General features: G+C 46.5%; 1 protein-coding gene across 1 annotated transcript in view; it reads right to left on the bottom strand.

Moving 5' to 3' along the window:
- Positions 1-6,896: 6,896 nt before the first annotated feature.
- Positions 6,897-12,148, bottom strand: part of LOC142761748 (uncharacterized) — a 112,817-nt gene continuing 107,565 nt past the window's right edge. Inside the window, exons 14-16 of the mRNA XM_075870026.1 lie at positions 11,960-12,055; positions 9,657-9,752; positions 6,897-7,006 (exon numbers count right to left, since the gene is read on the bottom strand). Of these exons, the coding sequence (XP_075726141.1) occupies positions 6,897-7,006; positions 9,657-9,752; positions 11,960-12,055 (302 nt within the window). The remainder of the gene's footprint in view (positions 7,007-9,656; positions 9,753-11,959; positions 12,056-12,148) is intronic.

Genomic DNA, 12,148 nt, shown 5'->3' with positions numbered 1-12,148 from the left:
GTTCACTTCAGAAAAGGCAAGTATTTGTTTTTAATTTTGATGAATATGCCCTTTTTATTTCCCATGGTGCGTAACGATAATTAGTGTGCACTCTTAGTTTAAACTTTTTTTTACTTTTCAGGAAATAAGCTAGTGAACATCAAAACCGGCATTATGTACATCCCAGAAAAAAAGATAACTCCGAATCTCCATGCAGCAATGCGCCAACTGTGCGATGAGTGGCATATTTGATCAGGCTAATGTCCGAACTATTGTCACAGGTGACGCCGATTCCCCTAACTATGAATGTGCATCTCTCATTACTCTTCGGCCGCTGCTGAAGACGGTGAAGATTGTTCGCTTCTTTCGTACCAGCGATGTTGCGCCGCGATTGTTGGTGCAAATGCAGATGCAAGATGGCAAGCTGGAACATGAGTAATTGAAATTGATACAAGAAATCAGGACCCGATGGAATTGTTGTTATTACATGCTGGAGCGCTTTTTTAAGTTGTCCGAAGCTGTCAGCTGGGTCCTCCTACACCTGCAGAATGGGAGAGGCGCCACTCGGCTGAAGCTCCCAGATTTAATTGCTGGTGATCAGCTCGGCGTCCTTGCCGAAGTAAGAGACCTTCTGAAGTTGTTAGAAGAAGCCACGCTCATGGTTTCGAAGGGCCATTCCGCGACACTCAGCGACGTCATTCCTATGGTGTACGGCCTAAACAGGTATATCTTTGATAATTCAATGAGAGCTTCAGTCACTCATTCTACACCGACATGCGCTCTACAACAACAATTTGAAATTGAATATCGTAACGTCAATATTGTGATACACGAAAGGTTTCGGTGTTGAATATTAAATGTTGTGGAAAATTAACATAGCGCCTGCTGTTGTCTTTCTGAAGTTATAATTTTAAATATTTATCTTCCTTTGTAGGGTATCCAGTGCTTCGAATTCAGCCACCAAGTCACTTTTGATCTTCAGCAAAGCTTCTTGAAGAAATTGACAAAAGGTTTAGTGGAATAGAGTACGTGCGTCCATACGCTGCCGCGACAATCTTGGACCCACGGTACAAGATCTATGTTTGCGAGCAACCTCAGGCTGTGGCCATGATCGTTTAACACTTATACAAGTTCATACCATGATTTATTTATTTATATTAGGTGGGAAGCATTTCTTAGTTAAGCATAGGCACTTTGAGCGTATCTATCTATCTATCTATCTATCTATCTATCTATCTATCTATCTATCTATCTATCTATCTATCTATCTATCTATCTATCTATCTATCTATCTATCTATCTATCTATCTATCTATCTATCTATCTATCTATCTATCTATCTATCTATCTATTTATCTATTTATCTATCTATCTATCTATCTATCTATCTATCTATCTATCTATCTATCTATCTATCTATCTATCTATCTATCTATCTATCTATCTATCTATCTGTCTGTCTGTCTGTCTGTCTGTCTGTCTGTCTGTCTGTCTGTCGGTCTGTCTGTCTGCGTGTGTGCGCGCGCGTGTGCGTGTGCGTGCGCGCGTGTGCGTGTGCGTGTGCGTGCGTGCGCGTGCGGTAAACGTGTCGGCGTCCGGGACGATGTCGTCGCCTTGGTGCGGTAACATTGCATTTAACATGGTTTGTACTTCCCGTCCATAAACGAGGCTGAATGGTGTCATGCGGGTCGTTTCTTACTTGGCCGTGTTGTGTGCGAACGTTATGTATTGCAAGATTTGATCCCAATTTTTGTGTTCAACGTCTACGTACATTGAAAGCATGTCTTCAATGGTTTTGTTTAGACGCTCTGTCAGCCCATTCGTTTGCGGGTGGTAGGCGGTGGTCTTACGATGCTTTGTTCCACTCAGCATCAAGACATGGTCCAAAAGATTGGCCGTAAATGCGGTACCTCTGTCTGTGATTACGACGGTTGGTGCACCATGCCTCAGTGCAATATTCTCAATGAAAAATCTTGCCACCTCCGCTGCTGTACCTCTCTGGATAGCCTTTGTCTCGGCATAACGCGTCAGATAATCTGTCGCGACGATAACCCATCGGTTGCCGGCAGTAGAAGTAGGGAGTGGGCCCAAAATGTCCATGCCGATCTGGTGGAATGGAGTAATTGGGACCTGTACGGGTTGCAGGAGGCCAGCTGGTTTAGTTGGTGGTGACTTGCGTCACTGGCAGTCGAGACAGGTACGAACGTGGTTCTTCACGGCTATGGTTAGTCTTGGCGGGTAATACCTTTGCTGTACCATAGCCAACGTTCTTGTGTAACCCAAGTGACTATAGGTAACGTCATTGTGGCATGGTTTCAGTACTTCGGTGCGCAGGACTGCTGGGATGACGAGTAGATAGGCGGATCCCGTCGACGAAAAGTTTCTTTTTTAGAGTACTCCGCCCCGTAAACAAAACGATGACAGCACTCTTGCGAAAACTCTTGGCGCCTTCCGAGAACTGCCATCCAAGTAGGAATTAAGCCAAGCAACTCAGCGTCGTCACGTTGTTGCTGCGCAATGGCGGTCGTGTCGAGGACACCGAAAAATGATGTTCCTCCTCCTCGGGAAGGGTCGCCGACTCAATGGGTGAACGGGACAAACAGTCGGCGTCCATATGCCGCTTCCCTGACTTATGTATGACTGCCATATCGAATTCCTGCATCCTGAGATTCCAACGCGCTAATCGGCCGGTAGGGTCTTTAACATTTGTTAACCAACACAGTGAGTGGTGATCGCTGATTACTTTGAAGGGGTGACCATATAAATACGGACGAAATTTTGTAACCACCCATACCACGGCGAGACATTCCTTCTCAGTCGTGGAGTATTAGCCTCAGCGCGTGTTAACGTTCTGCTTGCGTAAGCGAATACCCTTTCTGTGCCTTCTTGCTGCTGCACAAGGACAGCTCCCAGACCAACATTGCTAGCATCTGTGTGAAGCATCGTAGGGGCTCTCTCGTCGAAGTGGGCAAGAACTGGAGGTGTTTGTAGTCACTGGCGGAGATCGTTAAAAGCAGCTTCCTCTTCGTTGTTTCATTCAAAGGTGACGTCTTCTCTCGTGAGGCGAGTTAACGGTGATGCTATGCGTGCGAAGTCTGCGTTAAATCGTCGATAATATGCACAGAGGCCGAGAAAGCGTCTGACAGCCTTTTTATTGGTCGGCAAAGGAAACTGTTCTACGGCTGGAATTTTTTCAGGATCGGGACGAACACCTGCATAACTGACGACATGACCAAGAAATCGCAGCTCTTCTTAGCAAAAGTGGCACTTCTCAGGCTTCAACGTCAGGCCCGCGGTCTGTATGGCTCGTAAGACCACCTCAAGTCTCTCAAAGTGCTCGTAAAACGTTATGGAGAACACTATGACGTCGTCCAGATATACTAAGCATGTTTTCCACTTTAACCCAGAAAGCACAGTATCCATGAGTCTTTAAAAGGTAGCAGGCGCTGAGCACAAACCGAATGGCAAGACCTTAAGTTCATACAACCCATTTGGTGTTACAAAAGCGGTCTTCTCGCGGTCTCTCGTGTCCACCTCGATTTGCCAATATGCACTCCTCAAATCCATTGAAGAGAAGTATCAAGCGTGTCGAAGTCTGTCGAGAGAGTCGTCTATACGCGGTAGTGGATATACGTCTTTCTTGGTCACCTGATTTAGCTTTCGGTAATCCACACAGAAACGCAGGCTGCCGTCCTCTTTCTTAACGAGGACTACAGGTGACGCCCAGAGCTCTATGAATGCTGAATGACGTCATATTCAAGCATTTTGTCTACCTGCTGTTGTATTGCTTCACGTTCTTTTGGAGCCACGCGATAAGGGTTTTGGTGAATAGGTCTCGTCGTTTCGTTGGTAATTATTCGATGCCTGGTTAGAGGCGTGCGGCCAACTTTTGATGTTGTCGAAAAGCAGTCTTAAAATTTTACCAGTAGCTCAAGAAGTCTGCGTCGATCGTCTTTCGGCAAACTAGTGCTAACGTCCAGAACGGGCGCTGAATCAAGATTTAGCGACTCATCTACTACCTCCAAGCAGCCTTCGACATCTACATCGTCGAAGTAAGCGACAGCCGTGCCTTTAGGAAGGTGCCGGCGCTCAGCACTGAAATTGGTCAGCAGCAAGTCCGTGCATCCAGCAGCAACTCTGACGATACCTCGTGTGAGGGAAATACCGTTGGTGAAGAGCAGCGAGCTTATTTGGTCTGCAACTCCTTCGGCGTAAAACTGAGCAGCGGTGGCCACCGAAACAAGCGTGCATGACCTAGGAGGGAGAACCACGTCGTCATCAGTAATACGCAGTTGGTTTGGTCGCGCCTCTGGAGAATTGGAGAATTGGGTAAGCCCGAACTGTTGTAAAACGTAATCAAGCTCTCTGGTAGGTTGATGACGGCGCCATATTCCCGTGAAAAATCTATGCCAAGAATTACATCTCTGCAGCATGCGGCGATAATGACGAACGACGCAGTGAAAGGAGAACCTCTGATGTCAACTCTTGCGGTACATCTTCCAGAGGGCATCAGTAACTGGCCGCCTGCTGTTCTTTTGTGAGGGCCTGTCCACGGCGTCTTCACTTTTCGGAAGCTGTTGGCGAGGTCCTGACTGATAATAGATAAGTCGGCACCAGTGTCGACTAGAGCTGTCACTTTCTTACCGTCAAGAAGAACACTAAGGTCGGCAGTCACAATTTCATCGTTTTCACGGCTTATCGGCTGTACAATGTCATGCTGTGGGGGCTTCTTGTCGTCATATTTATGGCCTGCAACCTCGCCCCCGGAGGTCGCCGACTTCAGTTTTCCCATCGCGGGCTAGGTGACCTTCTTGTATTAGGATCCGCGTATGTGTGGCGGTGCGACAAAGGCGAACGCGCGGGGAACGGATAGCGGGATAGACGTCTCAGACTAGGAGGGTGAGTAGGCATTGCCTCCTCTGCAGTGGTACAGCCATCCTCAAAGTGAGAACGGGCTCCTTAGAAAGGAGTGTCGTCACGGCGTGGTGTGCATTCGTCATTGGTACGTCGACCGTCAAACCAAGGTCGATGAGGACGGAATAAATCACCTCGATGCCAGCAATGATGGGCAATATGGCCTGCACCTCCGCAGTGAAAGCATAGTGGACGTCTGTCCACTGTGCGCGATGCATCGGTTTTCCGGGTCGGTGGACGTCTGAGCATCTCCCCTTTCGTCGCTGCCCATGGGGTGGCCGTGGACGGCTGGTTGTATGACCGTAGCGTGGTTGGTTGATGCAGTGTCTGCTCTTGCGGCGGAGACCAAGGGACCATGGGCACCTGGTGGTACTGCGTCGGCATAGCGGGTGGTGGACGTCGAAGAGCGGCAGCGTAGCTCACAGGACGCTGCTGAGTATCAGGACCAGTCGTAGACAATGCTTGGTGAATTTCGTCGCGTACGACTTCAGCGATCGAAGCGATGCGATTTTCAGCAACCGGAGTCCATAACCTCTGCAGTTCTTCGCGAACTATCTCCCTAATCAACTCTCGTAAGGAGGTCTGATTCTCAGACGTCATGGCAATAGCGTTGATTGGGGCATTGCAGGACATGCGGTTATTTTGACTGCTGCGTTGATGAAGGGCCCGCTCGATAGCCGTAGCTTCCTTAATGAAGTCAACCACGGTACTTGGAGGATTGCGCAGTAGCCCGGTGAAAAGCTGTTCCTTGACACCGCGCATGAGGTAACTCAACTTTTTATCTTCCGTCATGTGCGGGTTAGCTCGATAAATGGACGAGTCATGTCCTCGGCAAACATTGCAACGATTTCGTGGGGGTTTTGAACCCGTATCTACAATAACTGCTGCGCACGGTCCCTTCTATCGACATTGGCGAAGGTATAGACGAACTTCTGTCGAAAGTCAGGCCAAGCTGACAAATTGCCTTCACTATTTTCATACCAAGTAAGAGCGCCATCGTCAAGGTAGAAATAGACGCGGGAAAGCTTTTCCTGTTCCGACCACTGATTGACCTTGGCAGCACGCTCGTAGTTGTCAAGCCAGTCGTGGACGTCTGCATGGGCACCGCCACTAAAGCGATCGGAAACGAAGGGTTGAAAAATGGTCACCTGAGATGAGAGCGTCGGAAAGCTGCCTTGGGCACCTGTTGTGGGCTTGCGTTGGACATTGGTTGAGGTGTTCTGTGCCTAGGAGGTTCCGGCGAGTGAGTGAGCTCTGGCGCAAGGCCTCGCAACCGTCGACTGGAGCGATGCACCGGAGTTGCTACCGGTGACAATGATTCTGGACTCGATGAACGGCTCCCAGCGGGCGTGTGGAGCATCAGACAGAGTTGCGGCCCAGCTCCTCCACCAGTGTCACGGTACAACGCGAATAAAACAGAGGTACACCTTGAGGCAACGAAAACAGCGTGTTTTCAACAGCTGAGCCACAAGACCGTCTTCTTCGGTCTCGAGTGAAGCTAGAGGCCCACTTCCTCGTGTCCACTAAATCCCACTTCATTGTTTTTGTCCACATGTACACACGCGTCAATATTTTATTGTCCACTTGTAGTATTATATCAATAACCCGAGCCTGCATGAGTTTAAAGTATACTGCGAAGAAAACGCGCAAATAAGTGCGCCCTATTACCGCCAGAGTCGGAAAAACATTATAACTAGAGAAACACACGGCAAAAAAACAAGCTAACTTAACAATGCTGCACCTTCAGCAATTTAAGGTGTTTAAAGTTTTCTTGCAAGTAGAGCACCTTACCATGACACAAGGGCGCCCCTCCCACAATATCGCACTCCTTGCCGAGGGCTGAACATCTTCGAACCTCCTCCCGATCGCAAGCCTTACGGCTTGTATCTGCCAGGAAAGAAAATATTGGTGATGACAATCAAAATAGAATGTGCACTTGCACGCGTCAGTCCTCAAAAAAACTTCCCATGGCAGAGAGGAGAATTGGGGTTCATTGAATGAGATTACAATTGCTTACCGATACACACTGGTGCGTGCGCTGTGAAGTCGCACTTTTCCCCCCTAGATCTGCATATTTTCATCTCTTCCTCATTGCATGTCGTGCGATTTTTGTCTGCAAAGGAAACGACGGTGTTTAAAATATACTAAACAAAGCACACTAGCTAAGTTTGCACTGAGTGGTGCGAGGCTGGGTCACAGCAGTGCTGGTAGACACCTATAGGTGACCGTAGCTTTTGCTTGGCTTTCATCTTCTTCCTTCTGTCTTTCCTCTTGCTACACTACACAATACATGGTGACTACTATACTACATTGCTTCCTCTCTAAGTTTGACGTTTTTCTAGTCTGTGTCTTTCTGTCGAAGTTTTTTTTTCTGTTTTTCTTTCCTTTATTTCTGTCTCTTCCTCAGTAGTAGTTCTCTTGGCTTCCATCTTTTTCCCTCCTCGACCATAATAGCTCTGCTGTAGAACTGCTAAAGCACGTATGTGTCGCAAAAATGGTGCAAATGCCACTGCTGACTGCACTGGTCCACTAAAAATTAAAAGGAAACACGCGGGCAGTGAACGCAGATAAGGAATGGCATGTTCCAGAGTCTCTTGTTAACCGTCTGTACGGAGTGCTTTGGCGGTCATTCAGCTGACAAAACATTGAGGTGCGAAGAAACGAGGACACGAACATCGTGTCCTTTCTCGTCCTCGTTTCGCAGCTTCATGTTTTCTCAGAAAACGCAACAACAAGCCCAAGAACGCGTTTTAGTCGGCGATTGAACGCGTGACGGTTCGTGAAAATGATAAATTTCGATCTACGACACACGGAAAACGTTGACCGTAACACCTAAGCTGAAAATAAATAAATAAACGAAGTTCAGCTGGCCACTGATTAAACCTCGTCTGCCGGAGCGAAAGAAAAACACTTGAGGCTTAAGCACGGTCCACAAACCGAGCGCTGAAAACACGTGTGCCGCGGTCAAAAAAAAAAAAAAAAAGCGGGCATACTGTGATACATGAGCAACTGCGCAGCACGGGTTATTCCCGTTCGTCGAGAACCCATGGCTCCATTTACCAAAGTGTCGATGGCATATCAATGTTTGAGGTGAGAATGCTGGATTTGTTTGGCACCAAGCCATTTTTGTTAGGCGCATTCGATGTGCAACGTACGCACTACTTATTGTTACTCTTTATTGACTTCATGCTTTTTACGCCAGTTGAGATACGCGTCGTCTGCAGCGAGTTCTGTCAATTTTCTCCCGCTTCATACTAGCACCATGTAGAAAGCGGACGAGAGGAGAAATCTCACTCTCCACGAGGCAGTGGCGCCCTCTCTCACGTGGCGCCAGAGTCATTCGCCTGTTTACGAAACGGTTTTAGACACTTTCAGTTCGTGATTGGTATTTGCAAATTTTTATGAATGATATTACTTTACACCTCGATCGTTTAGTTTAACCTAGTTTTGAGCATCGCGAGCCTTGCTGTGGCCTTGTTTATGAGCGTGACCACGCTACATGCAATCCATGTATGAACGACTGTAGCCGCCCCCCCCCTCCCTTACCAAAGTGTTGGGGACTTTATCCACGCATGTCTACGAAGTGAATGTTAATGATAGGGCGAAGCCGTGCAAGTCACATCATGAATCGTGGCCCTTCTTTTTTCTTCTGGTTAACAGCCTTTTATGCTGTTCTTGTCAACCTTTTGTTCTTCCATATGCTTTGACAAATGGATGGTTGAATGTCGTTGTTTTTTTTTTGGTGTTTCAGACTTTCACTTTGTTTACTCTGGGTGACAGCCTTCTGATTATCTTTTTGTTGTCCGCAGATGTTTCGAATTCTACATCTGCTGTAGACGCATGGCTGTGGTTTACGGACGGGGGAACATTGTGCGCTGTTAAGGTGCTTCGCCCCTCATGAAATTGCGGGAACATTTTTTTAAAATCACGGATTCGTATGTGTAACTAAAGAGTTGGCCTGGGCGTGGTTGTAAGACTTATTGGAAGGAAACAGCGAGAAAAACAAGAAACCAAACAAAGAAAGAACCATGCAGCTCTCTCTATGTGTCCTTCTTTTGGATAGTTGTTTTCCGCGCTGTTACTTTCCGGTACGTATGCGAAACATTTTTTTTCAGTTTGTTAGTCTGGGGTTGCACGCACAGCTGCCCTAACGGCCAGAGTGTGGAGACGGTGCTTTTTTTTGCAGCTTTAGACAAAAGAAAATGTAAAGTTCTTTAAACGTGATAGCTTTCTCCGAGGTGACTTGCACACTGCCGATTGACTCTCGAACATTAGTAAGTACTCGCGTGACCTTCAACCTCAGCCACTGAAATCTCGAAAATGCTTCGTAATGGACAGTTCCTTAAAAGTTGTCTATTGTATATAGCTTGTTGTGATCAGAATTTTATATAATAGTGTTTTGTGCTACATTACATCATCTGTGGTTTTCAACTATTCAAGCTTGCGAAATAGTGTTCCAGTGCTTGCCGAAAGCTGCGTTGGAAAATTTAACCCATGTTCTTAAAAAATTGTCATACAACAGTTTTGTTTGTAGCTGAATGGTAAATTTAGGAGAGTTCTGAATTCTTCCATAGAAGTGATAAGCCAAGTATGAAGCTTTTTTTACAATGCTATTGCATTTTCCTTAGCGAAGACCAATAGTAAACTTTTCATATCACAAACCGTGTTTGTGTTATAGAGAATAAGAATATAAAAGAGGCGTGCTGACAAACGAGTAACAAAAATAAAAAAAACATTATAGGCATTCCGCAGTGGATGCTTACCAATGCACACGGCAGCGCCGAGCGAGAAATCGCATTCCATTCCCATTTCTTTGCATGCGTTCTTCTCGTCTTCGTTGCATTCAGTTCGTTTCGTGGCTGTGCAGAGAACAAGAGTAAGCAAAACATTGAAAGCAACTGGAACATAAAAACGCCGAAGGAATTATTTAAACTCGCACTTGATAGTAACCACTCGCACGTTCCTTGAGAAGCAAACCTGAAAGATCTGACGCACTGTGGGGATCGATGGCATATAATGCGAAGAAGCCAGCAAGACGTTTATAATGTTGTACATAACATGTATGTATCGATTTGCATGTTGAGGCCTGTAATTTATATTCATGATACAGTCACTTCGCACAATAGCAATTTTGCTGTATGTCAAGCTATGGCGAAACGGTCGCGATTGCACGATGAGCGTGAAACATACAGTACATGCCATACATCTTTGTCATTTATGTTTGTTATGCAGTCACGAGGAGCAATACCAGTTTTATTGTATATCAAGCTACAGAACCGGACTTAAGCGCACCATGAGCGTGGTGTTTAAGTCATGCCATACGCAATATGCATGTCATGGTTATCATGCTGCGGTGATTAATGTTAGTCGTAAAGTTATTGTATGCCATGACAAATTTGGTATGCATTACATTAACGGTATGGCCATGAAAGCACAAAGTCAGCGGTGGCTATATATATGCGCTCAACGTCGCAAAATATTGCTAAATGCTTGGAATTTTAAATGTGTACAACGCGAAGAAGCGCAAAGAAGTATATATATATATATATATATATATATATATATATATATATATATATATATATATATATATATATATATATATATATATATATATATATATATATATATATATATAAAGCCTTGTAGGGGGGGGGTAAGGAGAGATAAAAAGAAAAGAAGGAAATAGATGAAGAAATAGAGAGGCAAGCGACGGAAAATAGAAAGAGATAGGAAAGTGGGGATCCGGTCCAAGCAGTCCAAGGGCGGGGCACCACAATGCGAGAGCTGCACGGTGTCATGAGACCGTGGAGGGCGAACAAGTCGGCGGGAGCTACGCTGGCGTCGGATGGGGCGCGCGTGACATCCTCCCCTCCTACGAGCTATGTTGCGCCCGACGATTCGTTCGTCGCGGCAGATGCTCTCAGGCCTCGACGAGGGGTTGACGCGCTGCTTAGAAGGCGGCTTCTCGGTCGTGCGTTTGACTTCGCCCCTTGTGCGGGAGTCATCGCGCCCTAGGCAAGCGTACTTACTCGGTCTTGCGGAGTTCCCTATACGGCCTGCAAGCCCGTGAGTGTCGCACTGTACTGCACTTTGGGTTAATAAACCCGTTATTGTTGTTATCCTGCCTTGTGTGTCGTTTCTGCACCGTGTCGGAGAAAACGATGAACCCGGCGGCAGGGTCGTTGCATGCAGCGGCAGTGGAGGACGTCGCATCCCTACAGGGTTGCGCTTAGTAGGTAAGCCTAGTGCAAACCTATCTCCACCACGTATACGTATACATAGACACACGCGGACTGTGGGTACTGCGCTTAGCGTATGCACACGACAGCCGACAGAAAGCAGTAATTTTGCATGATGTCTATGCTTCTATTTAGGGAGCGCTAGCAAAACCAATCTCTCTTAATAAAATTTCAGCGGTAGTATGACTTGACGTGTGACATTTCTACTCAGGTCACGTCTACCGCACGTGGCGTTGGCCGGAAGTCTTGCTGCTGCGCTTTTTGGGTTACGGAAACGAGCAAATGTTGCTGACGACGATGAAGAAGTCACTTGCCAGTTACGCAGAGTGCTGCGCCGTCGACTAACTCGCAGTTCTGTGTCATATTTCTGCATACTTCCTTCTCTTTCTCGTTGCATTTTGTACGCTTCTTCCGTACGAAGCGAAATGAGAGGGATATTGATTATTTATCTAAACATTATTCACCTATGCAGGTTCTAGCTACCCAGCTTTTGTTTGTATGAAATTAAACAGAGCAGAAGAAACTTTGTGAACAAATAGCGAGGAATTCACCGTTCTTTATCAGAAAAGCACAAAGCGCACGGCGCTAATGCAAGGAGATTCACGCAAAGATGTGAGGAACGATTCAACTGTAACGAACTCGACAGACTTTTACCATGATAAAAATTCAAAAGCCCCTGCCAACGTACGCGTTCCAACGCACCAGCGCGTGGCGTCAAAACTCGTTCCTCAGCCATAGGCGCAAAAGAAAACCACGAACAGCCATCAACTTCAATTTCATGGTCTCTTGTAAGCTGCCACAAAGTTAATTGCGTGACATCTTACCCACACACATTGCCTTTTCGTCGATCAACTCGCATCCTTTCCCTATTCTGGCGCACGCTTGTTCCTCGCGGGTGTTGCATTTGGTCCGCTTGTGGCCTGCCAAAGTAAGCAAGCAGGAGCGTCAGTAAACCTGTAATGTCCACTTGAAGGAGAACAGATGGCAAACTTCTGTTTAGTTTGGAAGCAAAT

This window comes from Rhipicephalus microplus, chromosome 7 (assembly GCF_043290135.1).
Source record: "Rhipicephalus microplus isolate Deutch F79 chromosome 7, USDA_Rmic, whole genome shotgun sequence".
Taxonomy (NCBI): domain Eukaryota; kingdom Metazoa; phylum Arthropoda; class Arachnida; order Ixodida; family Ixodidae; genus Rhipicephalus; species Rhipicephalus microplus.
The sequence above is the reverse complement of the archived record's forward strand: the minus strand, read 5'-3'. Positions and strand labels throughout refer to the sequence as shown.